This window comes from Scyliorhinus torazame, chromosome 6, assembly GCF_047496885.1.
Source record: "Scyliorhinus torazame isolate Kashiwa2021f chromosome 6, sScyTor2.1, whole genome shotgun sequence".
Taxonomy (NCBI): Eukaryota; Metazoa; Chordata; class Chondrichthyes; order Carcharhiniformes; family Scyliorhinidae; genus Scyliorhinus; species Scyliorhinus torazame.
In genome coordinates, this window is record NC_092712.1 from 156,322,207 (window position 1) to 156,344,029 (window position 21,823).

General features: G+C 47.1%; 1 protein-coding gene across 2 annotated transcripts in view; it reads left to right on the forward strand.

The window, feature by feature from the left end:
- The window catches only part of LOC140425098 (uncharacterized), a 71,051-nt gene that overhangs the window by 35,753 nt on the left and 13,475 nt on the right, over positions 1-21,823 (forward strand). For both annotated transcript variants that reach the window (XM_072508999.1, XM_072508998.1), the window contains 3 exons: positions 1,042-1,168; positions 2,604-2,789; positions 15,785-15,934. In XM_072508999.1, coding sequence (XP_072365100.1) covers positions 1,042-1,168; positions 2,604-2,789; positions 15,785-15,934 — 463 coding nt within the window. The remainder of the gene's footprint in view (positions 1-1,041; positions 1,169-2,603; positions 2,790-15,784; positions 15,935-21,823) is intronic.

The window sequence follows — 21,823 nt, forward strand, 5'->3', positions numbered from 1 at the left end:
CTACCCCATCACTGATAAAATAATAGCATAGACGGGTAAGCGACAGGTAGTACCAGCTCCAGTCCCTCAGCCATCTCACTAGAATTTACATCCTCCTCCCACCCCACCTGCCAGCCTGCTCTGGAGCAGGGCAGGCATAAGAAGGTGTCAAATTCTGGTCATTAACCCTAAATTTTGTCATTTAAAACCAACCTTATTTGTACTGTTTTCTAATTTTACCTGTTCAAACTAATTTTCATAGAATCATAGAATCCCTACAGTATAGGAGGCCATTCAGCCCATCACGTCTGCATCGACCCTCCAAAAGAGCTTCCCAGGCCCAATCCCCATTCTATGCTCAAAACCCTATGTAACCTAACCTTTGGACACTAAGGGACAATTTAGCATGGTCAATCCACATCTTTGGACTGTGGGGAGGAAACCGGAGCACCCGGAGGAAACCTACGCAGACACAGGGAGGACGTGCAGGCTCCACACAAACAGTCACCCGAGCTCGGAATTGAACCCGGGTTCCTGGCGCTGTGAGACAGCAGTGCTAACCATGTGTTAATTTTTTAAAAAATCTTTTGCCGCTATTCATTCTTCTGTTTCTTTGGTACCACCCTATTTTACAGCTGGAAGAAAAAGATAAATGCACTAGTTGATTAACATTAAACAGCCAAATGGCTGAGATATCAATGATTGTCAGGCATTGAACATAGATGTGCCAATTGTTGATATATGTAAACCATGAAGAGGGCTCTCAACAAGTGTACCTGCTGCAGTCCTGATTGTCCCTTTGGTAAACTCGATCATGGTATTTGAAAGGTTAAAGTAACCTCAGTATGATTGTGCAGACCTGCCTCCATGATTTGACTCGTAATAGGACTGGTATGTATCAGGGGTGGTAATATAAACAGTACAAGAGCACAGATAGGAAAAATAACAAACAAGGACACTGATACAATCTGCCATACCACGGTGCAGTTAGGAATGTGTTGGACTATTCATCCCCATAAGAATTTAATCATTAAACAACTATTTATGTTTTGTGTTACTTAGTTGGAATGCCGCCATATCCGCTTCCTTAAGCAGCGCTGGGGTTGGTGGGTGTCTCGTGATGGGCATAAAATAAATTCCTGGGGTGGAGCCTCAACCGACAGTGGGAAATGTGCTTGTGGGGAGAATGGTAAGAGGGACTATACATAATAGTTAAAAACGGCTAACTTTATCTCCTTCTTAATGAATCGGAAACACCCCTTGCTTTTTTAGAAATGCAAGTTAGTCTTTCATTTCTTCTTGCTTCCTTCAATGAAATAGTTTTAAAACTCAAACCATTGTCCTCAGTCCAAACTCTGTTCCCAGCCAATTCCATCCCTCTTCCTGGCTAATCCAGTTTCCAACTTTGGTGTCATATTGTACCTGGAGATGAGCTTCCAATCAAATATTCACACCATCATTAAGACCACCGATTTCTACCTGAGTAATATGGCTTCACTTTTGTCCTGTCTCGTTATACCTTCATTCATGCCTTCTGTAAACTGGAGCTCATCCAAAACTCTGCTGCATGTCTTCACTCGCAGAAAGTCCTGTTCCCCTATCACCTTGTTTGTGCTCATCTACATTGGCTCCCACTCAAGCAATGTGTCTATTTTAAAGTTCTCATTTTGTTGTCAATTCCCTCCATGGCCTCGCCCCTCCCCACCTTTGTAATCTCATCCAGCCCCACAATCCTTTGAGATTCCTGCGTTCATCTACTTCTGGACTCCTGAGCATCCCAATTTAAACTGTTTGACCATTAGTGGCCGTGCTTTCAGCTGCCTTGGCCCTAAGCTCTGGAATACCTTCCCTACATCTTTCCAGTTCTTTATCCATCTTCCTCTTTTAAGAGACTCCTTCAAACCCACCTCTTTGCCCAAGCTTTTGGTCCATTGACTTCCTGTCTCCTGATGCGGCTCGTTGTCACATTTTGTTTTGGTGTCCTGTGTGAAGAATTTTATTAGGCTAAAGGCATGATTAAAATATAAATTGTTGTTGTTTTCTTACTTGTTCATGAATTATAAATTAATTTAATACACCTCTCCCCAATGCTTTTTTATTCAGTTTCCAGATAATGCTAAAAAAAATAGAGATGATGTGAGGACAATCAGACGTAATTTAAATTTGTAATTGGAGAGTTTCTCTAAATGTTGAGTTCATAAATTTGGTTATTTTAAGTTTGCCTTTCCTTGCTGTATTTATGTTGCAATGCTGTTCACAGTAGCCACAACTTCACATTGCTGATTTACACAGATCTTTCCCAACTTCCTGGGAAGATCTTCATGCAGAAGTGTAAGTTGGAATCCAATCTGCAATATAACTGGAACAGCCTTCAAGCACCAGCAGTATAAAACAAGCAAACACTCCTATTTGAAACAGTGCTGGACACTGCAAAAGCTACTTGAGGCTGGTCAATTGGGTTGTGTTATTTTAAGAAGTTTTTTGTGGGAATATCCTAGTAGTTAAATTTAAATACATGTCTTTATGTTTAGGATTCATACATTTAAAAATGCTAAATCTTACTAATAGGAAAATTGTTTTGATACCGTGAAGTGTTAAAATACCTAGCATAATTTTCTTCACAGGCAACTGTGCCCTTGGTCTTTCCACATGTAACTGTGATGCAAATGACGGTGTTTGGAGACATGATAAAGGATATTTGACGGATAAAACAATCCTTCCTGCGCAGGAAGTGAGATTTGGAGATACAAGAGACGTGCCAGTAGAGATGGCATTTCACAAGATTGGTCCACTTCGTTGTTATGGACAGGGTACGGTCAACATAGAAAACAAATGGGAGACTCATTCCAGAAGCAAAGCTTGAAGGCTGCCGAAGCAGCTTGAAGTTCATCATAAAATAACAAACAATATAACTGGATAAATAGCTGATTAGGAACGCAACTAGAGATGCATGGGCATAGACAACCGATTTCCAGGGCAGCATGGTGGTGCAGTGGTGAGCACTGCTGGCTCACGGCACTGAGGACCCGGGTTCGATCCCGGCCCCGGGTCATTGTCTGTGTGGAGTTTGCACATTCTCCCCGTGTCTGCGTAAGGTCTCACCCCTACAACCCAAAGATGTGCAGGGTAGGTCGATTGGCCACGATAAATTGTCCCTTGATTGGGAAAAAATAATTGGGTACTCTAAATTTATTTTTAAGAAAGATAACCAATCTCTATGATCATAATCCTGTTAAAATTACTGTAATATCATTTTGGGAATGCAAGTGGTCAGGTTGAATAACATTGGTTGCCACAGAACCTGAAAAATTCTCGTCTCCCTGTGTGGTGAGGTGGGGGAGGGGGAGTCATTAATATGCTAAATGAGAGACAGTCACAAGAAGCTAAAAAAGCATTTGTACTCTCTGTAGTTTAGCATCAATCAAAACGCAGGAGTCTGAAAATTGACACAGCTAATTCCTGATTATATAGTAAGAGTTAACATCCAGGAGCCTTGTTTGCTCATCATTGATATTGAGGAAGACATGTCAGAGATGCTTTTGGTATGTTCTATCTATTTATTGTCACTCCTTCCCCAAGAAATTAAATCAAATTGGGGAGGGCAGGAATAATTTTGTGCAAAAGGAAGAGAATAAGTATGAAGTCGTGACATCACAAATATTAAAGTATTAATAATAATTAATAATAATAACCTTTTATTGTCACAAGTATGAAGTACCGTGAAAAGCCTCTAGTTACCATATTCCGGCGCCTGTTCCGGTAAGCTGGTACGGGAATTGAACTCGCGCTGCTGGCCTTGTTCTGCATCACAAACCAGCTGTCTAGCCCACTGAGCTAAACCAGCTCTTCAGTAGCTGAAAACATACATGTGCGCCAAGAATGAATCTCTAATGATGATCCAAAAACATTGATCCACTTGTGGTGCAGGCAATGATTTACAAGGGGTCAAAGCGCTGCTCATAATGAAAAATTAGATCAGGCAATTCCAAAGATTTCCAGCCAATGAATTTGGCCTGGACATTCCAGTAGGTCCCATTTTTACTTCCATTCCCACAGGATCTAGAGGTTGGTTTCTTCTTCGGGCCCAAATTTTGTGCAGGGTAGAAGAGGTTGGACCATTGGAAATGGGCAAACCGATCATCTTGGTGTTATATCTGTATGACATCAAATATCTTGTATTGGGTGGCTGTATCCTCTTCCCGGCTTGGACCCAACTCAGTGACTGATCTCCAATGCTCTTCTGCACAGAGGTCTTTGCATCTGGGTCCTGCCCAACTTTCCTCCTCTGCACTCCTGGTTGATTTACTGTGGAATGTGTCCAATTTCATTACCAGCAGAGCAACACTTATATCTCAGTAGCAAAGGTGCAGTAAGAACAATTGTGATGTTTAAATGTTTTGAAATACTCAAGGCAAAAGGCGAGTTTAAGGGATTTATGCACCCAATATTTTGATTTTAACTTGGGTTTAAGAATGTGTAAATCTTGTCAAAGTTTGTGGCCGTGATTCTCCGAGCCTGCGCCGGGTTGGAGAATCGCCGGGGATGCGTGAAATTCCCGCCATGCCGCTCCGACGCCGGGCCGCCAATTCTCCGGCGACCGGCGAATCGGTGCCAATCGCACCCACGCGGTCGCCATGCCACCGATTGGGGGCCGCAGAAATAGATCCCCCTCCAGCAATTCTCCGACGGGCGACCGGCCAAACTCCTGCCGGCATGGTTTACATCTGGTACCACCCGGCAGGAGCTCGGAGACGGGGTGGCGGTCCTGGTGGAGGGCGGGGGGAATCTGACTCCGGGGAGGACCTCAGCGGTGGCCACCGATCGGCGGGCCATCGCGATCTGGGGGTGTTATGGGCCAGGGTTTAGAGAACCCCAAAGTGTATCATGGAGTTCACCTGACCCACAACTTTTAATAGATTGTGGTATGGGGAGCACACGGCCCACTCTACAGGTGTGGTACAGCAGAAATGGGAAAGTATTTTTTAAAGCAAAACAATTTTATTCTATGAACTCAAGTAAACATGTTTAACACATACAGTGAACATATTAGCAGCCATCAATTCAAATACAACCCCCAAAGAATACAACACTAAGTAATCCTTAATAACTTCCCAAACGACTTCCGGTTGCGGCTATGCGGAGCTAAGCCGCACGATTCGGCAGCTCCCGCAATTACGGACCTTCGGGCTCGCTAGAGGAGCCCCAACGGAATTTTTTTTACAGACAACCCGTGGGGAAGAGAAGAGAGAGGTCCCCTACCGACTTTTATGGACCGGACCCGGAGTGCAACGGCCAAAAAAGTGGCATTGGAGCAGCGGGAGAAGCGAGGGAAAAAAAGCAAAATGGCGGCGGCCGGGGACAAAGAGGAGATGCAGGAATTCATCAAGCGCTGCTTCGAGGAGCTGCGTAAGGAGATGCTGGCGCCTATGCAGGCGGTTATTGAAGGAGGAGGGATAACCCCGAAGGCCCACGAGGTGAAGATCCAGGAGGTCTAGAAAAGAGTGAGTGAGAATGAGGACGAGCTCTTGGGTTCTGGCGGTGAGAGTGGAGCGGCACGAGGCGCTACACAAGAAGTGGACGGGAAGACTCGAAGACCTGGAGAACAGGTCGAGGAGAAATAATCTGAGGATCCTGGGTCTCCCAGAAGGAGTGGAGGGGGCCGATGCCGCGGCATACGCGGGCACGATGATCGGGGCGATGATGGGCGGGGAGGCCCCTTCGAGGGTGCTGGAGCTGGACGGGGTGCACCGGGTGCTGGCGAGAAAGCCCAAGGCAACTGAGCCGCCAAGGGCGATGGTGGTGAGATTTCACCGGTTTACGGACAGAGAGAGGGGCCTGAAATGGGCCAAGAAGGAGCGGAGCAGCAAGTGAGACAATGCAGAGATCCGAATATACCCGGACTGGAGCACGGAGGTTGCCAAGCGGAGAGCGGGTTTCAACCGGGCCAAAGCGGTGCTGCATCGGAAAGGAGTGAAATTTGGAATGCTGCAGCCAGCGCGACTGTGGGTTACATACAAGGACCAACACTATTACTTCGAAACGCCTGAAGAGGCGTGGACCTTTATACAAGCTGAAAGGTTGGACTCTAACTGAGGGTTTGTGAGGGTGGGGGGTGTTTGAGGGTTGAAGTATGATGGTTATTGTATATAGGGGGTCAATCACGCGCAGGAAATGTTATGTGGGCTGGGGGAGAGAGACAAGGCCGCGACAGGAGCTGCGCCAGAGGGGGCGGGGCAGGCTTTGGAAAGCGCGGGTTTTTTATCCCGCGCGCGGGAAGAAAGGCGGGACGGGGAACGAAGGATTGATTGGGAGACTCCCACATGGGGGGGTCAAAGGGACGGCGGGGGAAGCCGGGGTCAGCAGGTGTCAGCTGACTTACGGGAGTGGTATGGGGGGAGCAAAAAAGCTAGACAGGGGTCTAGTGGGGGGGAGGGGAGGGGGTGAAGGGGGGGAGGGGGGGGAAGGGGGGGAAAAAAGGGTTGCTGCTGCACTGGGCGATAGGGAATGGGACACAGAAGAGGTGGTCGGGATGGAGGTTCCCCGGCTGGGGGACTGGAGGGCGAGGGAGACGCGGACACGGGACTGGCCCAGAGAAGGAGATGGCTACTCGGCCGGGGGGGGGGGTGGGGGGCGGTGAGAGCCCCTCCAATCCGGCTGATAACGTGGAACGTGAGGGGCCTGAATGGGCCAGTGAAGAGGGCTCAAGTGTTCGCGCACTTGAAGGGACTGAAGGCAGACGTGGCTATGCTCCAAGAGACACACCTGAAGGTGGCGGACCAGGTCAGGTTAAGAAAGGGATGGGTAGGACAGGTATTTCACTCGGGACTGGACGCGAAAAATAGAGGGGTGGCAATTTTGGTGGAAAAGCATGTGTCATTTGAGGCCAAGACTATAGTAGTGGATAATGGAGGGAGATATGTGATGGTGAGTGGTTGGTTGCAAGGGACGTGGGTGGTGTTGGTAAATGAATACGCCCCGAACTGGGATGATGCTGGATTCATGAAGCGCATGTTGGGGCGCATTCCGGACCTGGAGGTAGGAGGCCTGATAATGGGAGGGGACCTCAATACAGTGCTGGACCCAGTACTGGACCACTCTAGATCAAGGACGGGAAAGAGGCCGGCGGCGGCCAAGGTGCTCAGGGGGTTTATGGATCAGATGGGGGGAGTGGACCCATGGAGGTTTGCAAGACTGCAGGCCAGGGAATTTTCTTTCTTCTCCCACGTGCACAAAGCCTACTCCCGGATAGATTTCTTTGTTCTGGGCAGGGCGCTCATCCCGAGGGTGGAGGGGACGGTGTATTCGGCCATAGCCGTTTCGGACCACGCCCCGCACTGGGGCTTGGAGAGGAGAGGGACCAACGCCCGCTGTGGCGGCTGGATGTGGGACTGCTGGCAGATGAGGTGGTGTGTGGGAAGGTGAGGGGGTGTATTGAAAGGTACTTGGAGGCCAACGACAACGGGAAGGTGCGAGTGGGAGTGGTATGGGAGGCTTTGAAGGCGGTGATCTGGGGAGAGCTAATCTCCATCAGGCTCATAGGGAGAAGACAGGGGGCATGGAAAGGGAGAGGTTGGTGGGGGAGATTTTGAGAGTGGACAGGAGATACGCAGAGGCCCCGGAGGAAAGATTACTTGGGGAAAGACGACGGCTCCAGACGGAGTTTGACCTGTTGACCACGGGGAAGGCAGAGGCACAGTGGAGGAAGGCGCAGGGGGTGACCTACGAGTACGGGGAAAAGGCTAGCCGGATGCTGGCACACCAGCTCCGTAAGAGGACGGCAGCGAGGGAAATAGGGGGAATCAAAGATGGAAAGGGAGCCACGGTTCGGAGTGTAACGAAAATAAACAAGGTATTCAAGGCCTTCTATGAAGAGTTGTGCAGATCCCAGCCCCCAGGGGGGGAGGAGGGGATGAGATGATTCCTAGACCAACTGAGGTTCCCGAGGGTGGAGGAGCAAGAGGTGGCTGGTTTGGGGGCACCAATCGGGTTGGAGGAGCTGAGCAAGGGTTTGGGGACTATGCAGGCGGGGAAGGCCCCGGGGCCGGACGGGTTCCCGGTGGAGTTCTACAGAAAGTACGTAGACCTGTTGGCCCCGCTACTAGTGAGGACCTTTAACGAGGCAAGAGAGGAGGGGACCCTGCCCCCCGACAATGTCGGAGGCGACAATTTCCTTGATTCTAAAGCGAGACAAGGACCCACTGCAATGTGGATCGTACAGGCCGATCTCGCTCCTCAACGTGGACGCTAAGTTATTGGCAAAAGTGCTGGCCACGAGGATTGAGGATTGTGTCCCGGGGGTGATTCATGAGGACCAGACGGGATTCGTAAAGGGCAGGCAATTAAACACTAATGTGTGGCGGCTCTTAAACGTGATAATGATGCCATCGGAGGAGGGAGAGGCGGAGATAGTGGCAGCTATGGACTTTGACCGAGTAGAGTGGGAGTACCTCTGGGAGGTGTTGCGAGGGTTTGGGTTCGGGGGAGGGTTTATCAGCTGGATTAAGCTCCTTTACAGAGCCCCGGTGGCGAGTGTAGTGACGAACCGGCGGAGGTCGGAGTACTTTCGGCTGTACCGAGGAACGAGGCAGGAGTGCCCCCTGTCCCCTCTGTTGTTTGCATTGGCGATCGAACCCTTGGCCATATCACTGAGGGAGTCTAATAAATGGAGGGGGGTGGTCCGAGGGGGAGAAGAGCATCGGGTATCGCTAAACGCGGATGACTTGTTGCTGTACGTGGCGGACCCAATGGAGGGGATGGTGGAGGTCATGCAGACTCTTAGGGAGTTCTCGGGCTATAAGCTCAATGTAGGGAAGAGTGAGCTTTTTGTATTACAGGCAGGGGATCAAGAAAGAGGGATAGGGGACCTACCGCTGAGGAGGGCGGTGGGGAGTTTTCGGTATCTGGGGATCCAGATAGCCAGGAGTTGGGGGGGCCTACATAAACTGAATCTGACGAGGTTGGTGGACCAAATGGAGGAGGACGTCAAAAGATGGGACATGTTACCGCTCTCGCTGGCGGGTCGAGTGCAGTCGGTCAAAATGGTGGTCCTTCCGAGGTTTTTGTTTGTGTTTCAGTGCCTTCCCATCGTGATCACCAAGGGCTTTTTCAAGAGAGTAGGTAGGAGTATTATGGGGTTTGTGTGGGCGAATAAGACCCCGAGGGTAAGGAGAGGGTTCCTGGAACGCAGTAGGGACCGAGGAGGGTTGGCGCTGCCAAACCTAGGGAGCTACTACTGGGCAGCAAATGTGGCAATGATCCGCAAGTGGCTTATGGAGGGAGAGGGGGCGGCATGCAAGAGGATGGAGATGGCGTCCTGTAAAGGAACGAGCTTGGGGGCGTTGGTGACGGCACCGCTGCCGTTCTCGCCAGCAAAGTATACCACGAGCCCGGTGGTGGCGACAACGTTAAGGATGTGGGGCCAGTGGAGACGGCACAGGGGTGCAGTGGGAGCCTCGGTGTGGTCCCCGATCAGCGGTAACCACCGGTTTGTCCCGGGGAAGATGGACGGGGAGTTCCAGGGCTGGTATCGGGCGGGGATTAGAAGAATGGGGGACCTGTTCATTGACGGGACATTTGCGAGCCTCGGGGCACTGGAGGAGATGTTTGAGTTACCCCCGGGAAATGCATTTAGATATATGCAGGTGAGGGCTTTTGTGAGGCGACAGGTCAGGGAATTCCCGTTGCTCCCGGCACAAGAAATTCAAGACAGGGTGATCTCGGGTGTATGGGTCGGGGAGGGCAAGGTTTCGGCAATACACCAAGAGATGAAAGAAGAGGGGGAAGCGCTAGCAGAAGAGTTGAAAGGTAAATGGGAGGAGGAGCTGGGGGAGGAGATCGAGGAAGGTTTGTGGGCTGATGCCCTGGGTAGGGTTAATTCCTCCTCCTCATGTGCCAGGCTCAGCCTGATACAATTTAAGGTGGTTCACAGAGCGCATTTGACGGGGCCGAGGTTGAGTAGGTTCTTTGGGGTAGAGGACAGATGCGGAAGGTGCTCAGGAAGTCCGGCGAACCATGTCCATATGTTTTGGTCATGCCCGGCACTGGAGGGGAGTGGCGGGAACAATATCTAAGGTGGTGAAAATCCGGGTCAAGCCAAGCTGGGGGCTAGCAATATTTGGAGTAGTGGATGAGCCATGAGTGCAGGAGGCGAAAGAGGCCGGCATTCTGGCCTTTGCGTCCCTAGTAGCCCGGCGAAGGATCTTGCTAATGTGGAAGGAGGCGAAGCCCCCCAGCATGGAGGCCTGGATAAACGACATGGCTGGGTTCATAAGCTGGAGAGGATTAAGTTTGCCTTGAGAGGGTCTGCGCAGGGGTTCTACAGGCGGTGGCAACCGTTCCTAGACTATCTCGCGGAGCGTTAGAGGAAGGTCGGTCAGCAGCAACCCTGGGGGGGGGGGGGGGGGGGAGTGGGGGATTGCTTGGGGGGATGGAGGAGCAGGAGATAACATGAAGAGTGGGGGAAACTGGCACGTGCGGGAGAGAGCCAGTGTATAAAGCTATGTAAATATACCATTTTGCCATGTATATATCTTACTCAGTGCGATTTTGTGTTATTTTGTTACGGGGGGGGGTTATTGTTTGTAAGGGGAAAAAATTGTGTTGGTAAAAAACATTAATAAATATATTTTTTTTAAAAATAACTTCCCAAACAACATCCAGAAGACCCAAGAAACACCTTTTAACAGAAGCACATTAGGTTTACAGTCACTACTGAGAACATTTATAATTCAGAATTCACCAAATGATCAAGAGATAGTCTTTTCATGGCAGAGAGATCAACAGTACACCTGCTCTGTCTGGCTTCAGCTCCAACACTGAAAACAAAATTAAAACACACCCTGCAGTAAACAGCTTAAAACAAAAGAAAAAATCTGACAGACAGCCCAGCTCCACCCACTGTCTGACATCACTGCAGTAATAAACAGCCATTTCTTAAAGATACTCTCACATGACATCTCCCCCCAAGAAAAAAACCCATCAACTTCAAGATGGTTTCATTTTTCACCTTTTCACCATTTGTTAAGAAATGCACACAGTAAATATACTTTATCGTTTAAAAGAACACACGAAAACAGATATAATAATATAGTCCATATTTTTTCGTTTTTCCTCCTCCAACTGAAATCCTTCTCGATTGACCGTCTCTTTGAACAAGAAGGTCTCTGCACGATCCATCCATTTCTCTACGCCTCGGCATTTCTCTTTAAAGTCAGATACTTTAGTTCAATCTGATCACAGAGTCCATTCTAATTCTCCAACACAGGAGCATTGGTTATCACAGCTTTCAGGCAGTCAAATGCCTGTTGAAACTCCGCTGTCCATTGAAATTTTCGACGTTTCTTCAGCAAGTCCATCAGTGGAGCAATAACGCTCCAAAACTTTTCACAAATGTCTGATCAAATCCACCCATGCCAAGAAATCACATTATTTCCCTTTGTCTCGAGGGTATTGAAAACTCCTCAATAACTGTTGGTTTCACATCCCGTGTGACCATTCGACCCTGGCCTATTGTATGGCCAAGACAAGTGACCTGGGCTTTTCTAAATTCACTTCTGGCTATGTTTACCACCAAACCCGCCTACTGAAGGGTTATTTTCAATCAAATAACTCCATCAGATGTTTTAAATGTTCTTTCCATGTCTGGCTGAAAATTACCAGATCGTCGATGTATACCGCACAATAGGTTATCCTGAAACGACTTTGTTAGTTAACCGTTGAAATGTGGCTGGGGCGTTTTTCATGCCAAATGGTACATTTGAATTGGTACATACCATCTGGAGTCACAAAAGCTGAAATCTCCTTCGCCCTTTAGGATAAAGGTACCTGCCAGTTACCTTTAAGTAAATCCAGTTTAGAAATAAAAGCTGATTGTCCCACTTTCTCAATGCAATCCTCCAAACATGGGATAGGATAAGAGTCCGTTCTTGTAACTGCATTAACCGTTCTATATAGACCACACACAACCGTTGGGTACCGTCTGGTTTAGGTACCATCACTATGGGTGAGCTCCATTGGCTGCAACCCATTTTTAAGCATACTCTCAATCTCTTTGTTAACCTGTGCCAATTTTAAAGGGTTAAGTGTGTATGGATGTTGTTTGATTGGAACAGCATTTCCCACATCTGCATCATGAAGAGCCATTTTCGTACTTCCCAATTTATCTCTACAAACTTGCCCTCATGATATCAATAACTCTTTCACGTCAATCCGTTTTTCCTCTGGAAGGTAACTCAACAATTTATCCCAATTTTTAAGAACATCCTCGTTTTCCAATTTAATTTGAGGTATGTCAAATTCACAATCATCTGGATTTGGTTTGTCACTTTGAGTTAGAATCATTAAAACTTCCTCCTTTTTCTCTCCTTCCCTTTCAAAGTACCTTTTAAGCATATTCACACGACACACTCGGTGAGTCTTCCTTCTATCCGGCGTTTTCACCACATAATTCACCTCACTTAATTTCCTTTCAATCTGATAAGGTCCACAAAACCTAGCTTTTAAAGGTTCACCTACCACTAGTAACAACACTAAAACTTTATCTCCACTGGCAAAACTACGAACTTTGGATTTCTTGTCCGCTACCTGTTTCATCACATTTTGTGCAACATTTAAATGTTGTCTAGCCAATTCACCTGCTTTATTTAATCGTTCCCTAAAATTTGACACATAGGGCAGCACGGTGGCGCAGTGGTAGCACTGCAGTCTCACGGCGCCGAGGTCCCAGGTTCGATCCCAGCTCTGGGTCACTGTCCATGTGGAGTTTGCACATTCTCCCTGTGTTTGCGTGGGTTTCGCCCCCACAACCCAAAGATGTGCAAGGATTGAACACGTTAAATTGCCCCTTAATTGGAAAAAATGAATTGGGTACTCTAAATTTAAAAAAAAAAAACATTTGACACGTAATCCAATAATGTAATTTCCGATTTCTCACTCACCAATTTTTCCTCAATCAATTTAAGTGGTCCTCTTACCTCATGACCAAAAATTAGTTCAAAAGGACTGAATTTGGTTGATTCATTAGGTGCATCCCTAATTGCAAACTGTATGAATAGAATTCCTTTATCCCAATCCTCTGGATAATCTTGACAATAAGCCCTCAATATTGTCTTTAATGTCTGATGCCACCTTTCTAATGCTCCCTGCGATTCTGGATGGTACGCAGTTGGTTTAAATTGTTTTATTCCTAAGCTATCCATAACTCCTTTGAATAACCTTGAGGTAAAATTCGATCCTTGATCAGATTGTATTTCTGTGGGTAGTCCATATCTAGTAGTATTTCTGTGGGTAGTCCATATCTAGTAAAGAATTTAATAACTCCTCCATAATCTCTTTAGCTGTAATATTATGTATTGGAATGACCTCTGGAAACATAGTAGACACATCCATTAACGTCAAAAGATATTGATTCCCACTTTTTGTTTTAGGACTTTTATCCCGGACGAGCCCCCAATTTGTTATGGCCAGGGTTGAGAGAACCTCAAAGTGTATCATGGAGTTCACCTGACCCACAACTTTTAATAGATTGTGGTATGGGGAGCACACGGCCCACTCTACAGGTGTGGTACAGCAGAAATGGAAAAGTATTTTTTTTAAAGCAAAACAATGTTTATTCTATGAACTCAAGTTAACCTTTTTAACACATACAGTGAACATCTTAGCAACCATCAATTCAAATACACCCCCCAAAGAATACAACACTAAGTAATCCTTAAAAACTTCCCAAACAACATCCAGAAGACCCAAGAAATACCTTTTAACAGAAGCACATTAGGTTTACATTCACTACTGAGAACATTTATAATTCTGATTTCACCAAATGATCAAGAGATAGTCTTTTCATGGCAGAGAGATCAACAGTACACATCTCTGTCTGGCCTCAGCTCCAACATTGAAAACTAAAACACATCCTGCAGCAAACAGCTTAAAACAAAAGTAAAAAGCTGACAGACAGCCCAGCTCCACCCACTCTCTGACATCACTGCAGTAATAAACACCCATTTCTTAAAGGTACTCTCACTAGAGATATTTATATACATACCCATTTATAAACACCCATTTCTTAAAGGTGCTCTCACATGACAGGGAGACCTACCTTACTCCGCGCAGGCCCGCTGTGTGGCTCTGCCATGTCAGCGGCGCCCGTGCCGAAGTGGGCCACCATGCGCATGCGTGGAACCTATTGCGCCTGTGCGGCCTGGACAGCAGAGCCCCGTCGGCAGCCAGAGCTGCAGGATGCATGCCAGGGCCCTGCTAGCCCCCTCAAAAATGGGGAATCACCCCGGACCTTCGAGGAAAAAGTCCGGAGTGATTCTCGCCCGTTTTCCGGCGGGCATGGGACTTCGTCCCCAAAGGGGAGAATCCCGGCCCGTGCCTCTGATTTGATTACAGCTTGATTCACAGCCTCTGCTTTTCCTGACATGTTAGATCTCTTGCAGTATGAGAAATCCAGCTGTAGTTCTTTCCGTAGTCAAAATTCATCTAGGGTGCAGTTGAAACCAATGTTTTATTATTCTGCTGTGCAATACTCATTGAGTGCTTTTTGGGGTTTGCTAACAGATTTTATGAACTGCAGATGTTCTTGTAAGTTGACTGATTAAGTTACAAACTGGAAACATGATTAGCCACAGAAAGCACAAAGGACATCGCTTTGTAACATTTATTCCTTTCCTAATAATTCAGAATACTGCAATGAACTTATTAAAACCAGATTTTACACAAGGATACTTTCTATCTGAAGAAATCATTAATTTTGCATTCCGCTTTTCTCACAACCCACATTACAGAATTGTTGTTGTTTCTCTGCCCAAACCTAGTGGTTCACAAGGCAGAATTTCATCTGTTCCCATAGTGGGGGTTTTCCTGGAACAAACTGCTAGCCTGTCAGCAGAGACCTATAGCTTGAGGGGCACCACTCCAAACCTAGCATCACTAACCAGGAGTCTGTCCCAATCTAACCACCAGCCATTGGTGGATTGGAAGGATTTTGCAGATTGATATTCAACCGGTTTGGCCATTTTATGTACCTTCCTTGACCGTCAAGTCCTGGGGTGGGATTTGAACCCAGAGCTTCTAGCTTCAAGACAAGGATGCGACCCAATGGCGACAAGGCCTATCATTACAAAATTAGCTATCATTATTGCAATTTAACTTTAAGTACAATTCTCAAACTAAAATTAAAGAGAATCTGCTTGTTCTCTGGACAGCTCCTTACATTGCATTTAAACCAATTACCGGAAACTAAACTTGAGTTTAATTCTCTTCATTTCCTCTCTGGTTGGTTAGACCTTGGCGAAGGTATATAGATGCAAGTTTTTTCTCTTTGTTTCGTTAATCTTACCTCCCTTAGAAAGCTTGTCAAGGATTGGTAGCTCTTGCTGAGTCAACTTTAGTTACATAAAAGATGGTGTAATCACAGGACTGGGTATCAGGGCTAGCTCATGACCTGAGTAATATGTAAGCTGTGGGCAGTCCTGTATCCATGGATTATATAGGGGATTACACTTGCAGGAATTGTCAAAGGACTGTGACACTTGATTAGTACCTCCCTCTCCTTCACCACACCATTTGGCACAGAGCCTTCAGCGATTGGGGTAATACTTACTGTAATTTGCTCCCTAACAAAAGATTTCTTGAACCTCCCATCTCTTCAGCCAAGCACTCAGTTCTTCCTCTCTTGCATTCCCTTAGAATAATATAAGAGTGTGAAGATAAGTTGCCAATCCTTTTCCATTGAGGTGATGATACGTGATATAAATCTTCTTGCTCCAGCCAATTTCAAATCTGGGCTGTGTGTTGTGATTTATAGGTTCCAAAGTCTCAGTGCTGGAGTCATGTGCGGTGTTGAAGGAAGCAGGGTTCCAGAAATCACAGCGTTACATCATCGACCCAGATGGAGCTGGAACAGGAGTTCCGCAGTTCGAAGTTTTCTGTGATATGACCTCTGACCAATTGACTGGTAATTAGATTCTGTCAAAATGACAAGTGATGTTCGCTAATGTATGCTGCTGAACTGAGCTGATTTCAAAATAATTTCAAGCCACATTGTCGTTCAAAAACACAGAAACACATACAAGTCACAGTATAATTTAGGGCAGCACAGTAGCACTGTGGTTAGCAGCGTTGCTTCACATCCAGGGTCCCAGGTTCGATTCCCGGCCTGGTCACTGTCTGTGTGGAGTCTGCATTTTCTCCCCGTGTCTGCGTGGGTTTCCTCCGGGTGCTCCGGTTTCCTCCCACAATCCAAAGATGTGCAGGTTAGGTGGATTGACCATGCTAAATTGCCCTTAGTGTCCAAAAAAGTTAGGTGGGGTTATAGGGATAAAGTGTGGGGGTAAGTAGAACGCTCATTCCAAGGAACGGCGCTGACTCGATGGGCCAAATGGGCTCCTTCTGCACTGTAAATTCTTTTTAAAAAATTATATAATAATAGGCCATTCGAGTCAACCAGTCCATCTGCAGTTTATCCTTCATGCTCACATTTTGATAGCATTATATCCTTGCTAACCTAAAGAATCTCAGAGGTAAACTTAAGGATGAGATCTAAACTTAAATACTTCAATACATATGCAATACAATCCAGGATGGTATGTTGCCTCCCTGGTGCAAGGGTCAAGGATGTCTCGGAGCGGCTGCCGGACATTATGCGGGGGCGGGGGCGGTGAACAGTCAGCTATTGTTGTGCATATAGGCACCAACGATATAGGTAAAAATGTGATGAGGTCCTACAAGCTGAATTTAGGGAGTTAGGAGTTAAACTAAAAAGTAGGACCTCAAAAGGTAGTAATCTTAGGATTGCTACCAGTGCCATATGCTAGTCAGAGTAGGAATGTCAGGATAGAGAAGATGAATACGTGGCTTGCGAGATGGTGCAAGGGGGAGGGATTCAAATTCTTGGGATATTGGAACCGGTTTTGGGGGAGGTGGGACCAGGGCAGGACTGGAACCAATGTCCGAGGGGGCGTGTTTGCTAGTGCTTTTGGGGAGGGTTTAAACTAATGTGGATGGGGGATGGGAACCGATGCAGGAAGTCAGAGGGAAGTAAAATGGGGACAGAAACAAAAGGCAGTAAGGGGAAAAGTGAAAGGCAGAGAAACCAAAGGCAAAAATCAAAAAGGGCCAGAGTACAGAGTCTGTGGATAACTCAGTGAATGGGTCCAGTAAGGCTAAGACAAATAAAACGCAGGGAAAGTGTACAAAACATGACAAGACAGATGGCCTGAGAAAGCAGGGCAAAGAGCAAGGAAAGTCTAGATCAAACTGCATTTATTTCAATGCAAAAGACCTGACGAGCAAGGTAGATGAACTCAGGGCATGGATGGGTACATGGGACTGAGATATTATAGCTATTATTGAAACATGACTAAGGGAGGGGCAGGATTGGCAGCTCAATGTTCCAGGGTACAGATGTCATAGGGAAGATAGAACAGAAGGTAAGAGAGGAGGGGGGGTGCGTTTTTGATTAGGGAGAATGTCACGGCAGTACTGAGGGGGGATACATCCGAGGGTTCGCCCACTGGGTCTATATGGGTAGTACTGAAAAATAAGAAGGAAGAGATCACTTTGATACGATTGTACTAGAGGCCCCCAAATAGTCAGTGGGAAATTGAGGGGCAAATATGTAAGGAGATTACAGATAGCTGCAAGAAAAATAGGGTGGTGATAGTTGGGTACCTTAACTTTCCCAACATTGACCGGGACAGCCATTGCAATAGGGGCTTGGTTGGAGAGAAATTTGTAGAGTGTATTCAGGAGGAATTTCTCATTCAGTATGTGGATGGCCCGACTAGAGAGGGTGCAAAACCTGACCTCCTCTTAGGAAATCAGGAAGGTCAGGTGACAGAAGTATAAGTGAGCGATCACTTTGGGACCAGTAACCATAATTCCATTAGTTTTAAGATAGCTATGGAGAATGATAGTTCTGGCCCAAAAGTTAAAATTGTAAATTGGAGTAAGGCCAATTTCGAGAGTATTAGACAGGAAATTTCAAAAGCTGATCAGGGGAGTTTACTGGCAGGCAAAGGGACGGCTGATAAGTGGCAGGCTTTCAAAAGTGTGTTAACCAGGGTTCTTTCAAGCACATAAGAATGAAGGGCAAGACTGGTAGAAGTAGGGAACCCTGGGTGACTCAGGATATTGAGGCCCTGGTCAAAAAGAAGAAGGGGTCATATGACCTGCATAGTCAGCTTGGATCAAGTGGACCCCTTGAAGAATATAGAGATCGTTGGAGTAGAGTTAAGAGAGAAATCAGGAGGGCAAACAAAGGACATGAGATTGCTTTGGCAGATAAGGCAAAGGAGAATCCAAAGAGCTTTTACAAATACATAAAGGGCAAAAGAGTAACTCGGGAGAGAGTAGGGCCTCTCAAGGATCTACAAGGTCATCTATGTGTGGATCTACAAGAGATAGGGGAGATCCTAAATGAATATTTCTCATCGGTAATACTGTTGAGAAAGGCATGGATGTTAGGGAATTTGGGGAAAATAGCGATATCTTGAGGAGTGTACATATTACAGAGAAGGAGGTGCTGGAAGTCTTAAAGCGCATCAAGGTAGATAAATACCTTGTATGCCAGGACATTGTGGGAGGCTAGGGAGGAAATTACGGGTCCCCTAACAGAGATATTTGAATCGTCGACAACCGCAGGTGAGGTGCCTGAAGATTGGAGGGTCGAAAAATTTGGGCCTTTGCTTAAGAAGGGCCGCAGTGAAAACCCTTTGAACTACAGACCGGTGAGCCTAACGTTTGTGGTGAGTAAGTTGTTGGAAGGTATTCTGAGAGACAGGGGGTGGGATTCTCCGAGCCCTCGCTGGGTCGGAGAATTGGCGGGAACGTGGGAAATTCCCGCCATGCCGCTCCGACGCCGGGCGGTGATTCTCTAGCGACCGGAAAATCAGCGCCAATCGCGCCCGCGTGGTCGCCGCGGTGCCGGTCGGGGCTGCTGAAAGATGCCCCCACAGCGATTCTCCGCGGGGGACCGGCCGAACTCCCGGCGAGTCCAGCCAGCATGGTTAAAACCTGGTATCACCCGGCGGGAGGTTGGACCCGCAGCCGCGGTAGACGTCCTGGTGGAGGGCTGGGGGGCTTTGACTCCAGGGGGTGCTTCCACGGGGTCCAGGCCCGTGATCGGGGGCTTCCGATCGGCGGGTGCCCTTGATCTGGCGGGGACTACCTCATTCCACGCTGGCCCGCTGTTAGGTCTCCGACATGTTGCTCCGCGCCAGCAACCATGTGCATGCGCTGGCGCGGAGACGCCAACCATGCGCTGCGCGGAGACGGCCATTGCGCGCATGCACGAACTCGCGGCGGCCGTGTAGGGCCACCTTTCGGCACCGGAGCAGCGTGCCATGCTAGCCCCCTGAAGACTGGTGAATTGCTGGGCCAGGAGGCCCGTTGACGCCGGCGTACATCACTCCGGTGTTTACACCGGCGTCAACACTTGGCCAGAGTTTCGGAGAATCCCGGCCAGGATCTACAGGGATTTAGAGAGGCAAGGACTGATTAGGGACTGTTTGTGAGTGGAAAATCATGTCTCATGAATTTGATTGAGTTTTTTGAAGGGGTAACCAAAAAGGTTGATGAGGGCAGTGCAGTCGACGTTTTCTACATGGACTTTAGCAAGGCCTTTGACAAGATACTGCATAGTAGGTTGTTGCATAAGGTTAAATATCACGGGATTCAGGATGAGGTAGCCAATTGGATACAAAATTGGCTTGACAACAGAAGACAAAGGGTGGTTGCAGAGGGTTGTTTTTCAAACTGGAGGCCTGTGACCAGCGATGTGCCTCAGGGATCGGTGCTGTGTCCACTGTTATTTGTTATATATAATGATTTGGATGAGAATTTAGGAGGCATGGTTTGCAGATGACACCAAGATTGGTGGCATAGTGGATAGTGAAGAAGATTATCTAGGATTGCAAAGGGAACTTGATCAATTGGGCCAGTGGGTCAATGAATGGCAGATGGAGTTTAATTTAGATAAATGTAATATGATGCATTTTGGAAGATTGAATCGGGGCAGGACCTACTCAATTAATGGTAGGGAGTTGGGGAGAGTTATAGGACAAAGAGATCTAGGAGTACAGGTTCATAGCTCCTTGAAAGTGGAGTCACAGGTGGACAGGGTGGTGAAGAAGGCATTCGGCATGCTTGGTTTCATTGGTCAAAACATTGAATACAGGAGTTGGGACGTCTTGCTGAAGTTGTACAAGATATTAGAATGGCCATACTTGGAGTATTGTGTACAGTTCTGGTCACCCTATTATAGAAACGATATTATTAAACTAGAAAGAGTGCAGAAAGGATTTACTAAGATGCTCCCGGGACTTGATGGTTCGAGTTATAAGGAGAGGCTGGATAGACGGCGACTTTTTTCCCTGGAGCACAGGAGGCTTGGGGGTGATCTCATAGAGGTAAACTTCTACGATTCTATATAAATAAATAATATCTGAGGGGTTACCAGAGATACTGTTAGCAGGGCAATTATGTTAACATTAACTTTTCTGAGATGCAGTACTTCCACACATGCTTAGATTTCCAGGGATAATGTCATATGGGCCCTCTTACAGTCAGCAGACGGGTGTATAATGATAATCTTTATTAGTGTCACAAGTAGGCTAACATTAACACTGCAATGAAGTTACTGTGAAAATCCCCTAGTCGCCACATTCCGGCGCCTGTTCAGGTACACCGAGGGAGAATTCAGAATGTCCAATTCACCTAACAGCACGTCTTTCGGGACTTGTGGGAGGAAACCGGAGCACCCGGTGGAAACCCACGCAGACACTGGGAGAACGAACAGACTCCGCACAGACAGTGACCCAAGCCAGGAATCAATCTCAGGTTCCTGGTGCTGTGAAGTAACAGTGCTAATCACTAGCGACCATTGGCCCACTAGGCTCCACGCAGGTCATATATATCTGCACGTGATCTTTCAATCAAAAACAACTAATGACAATCCTGGATGGTGGGGATGGAGACTAACTGGCAGAGATAGGTTTCTGTTGGAGGGGGATATTGGGGGGGGGGGGGGGGGGGGGGAAAGAGGGCTGCTGCTTCACTGGGCTAGATATTCAGTTTGTCAGCCTGCTGAATACTAGAATCAGACAAACTTTTAGCCAGATTAATTTACAAAAAATGACATTAGTATGTATATCTAGTTGACAAATTTGACATCAGCTTTGTAAATAAAACGTGGTAAATTTCTAAGAGACTGACTTGGTCTCTAGCCCATGTCAACCTGAATCCAATCCTGAATTCACCCATCTCAGATTCTGGTGCTATCCTGAGTGATGCAGTGACTGGTGGAAGGCCTGCATGAGTGGCATTGTGGTACAGAAATGTATCAATCAAGGTGGGTTGAGTGCTAAAAGCAATTATATTATCCAATCAATGACTTGTCGATTACTGAAACAGAACCTGCCATAAACTGTGTTAACCCTTTCATATCCATCACTTTCTGAAGGGCAGTGTTCTTTATTTGTTTTTTTTAGAAATTTAGAGTACCCAATTCATTTTTTGCAATTAAGGGGCAATTTAGCGTGGCCAATCCACCTACCCTGCACATCTTATTTTGGGTTGATGCATGATCAATTACACAAAGACAAGAGTTGGATGCAATCGAGGCTTTATTACACTAAGATGTGTGGCCTCCTACAGCAGCTGGCGAAATGGCTGCTGTACGAGGAGCATACATATTTATACTCCGCCTAATGGGCGGAGCCAGCAGGAAGGGAACTACCCCCGTACTTGTAGTACAGGGCCTTACCACAAAGCACCTAATATATACATCAGTGGTGACGACCACATTCACCCCGTTACAATTGAGTCCGGCGGGGGTGGTGGAGAA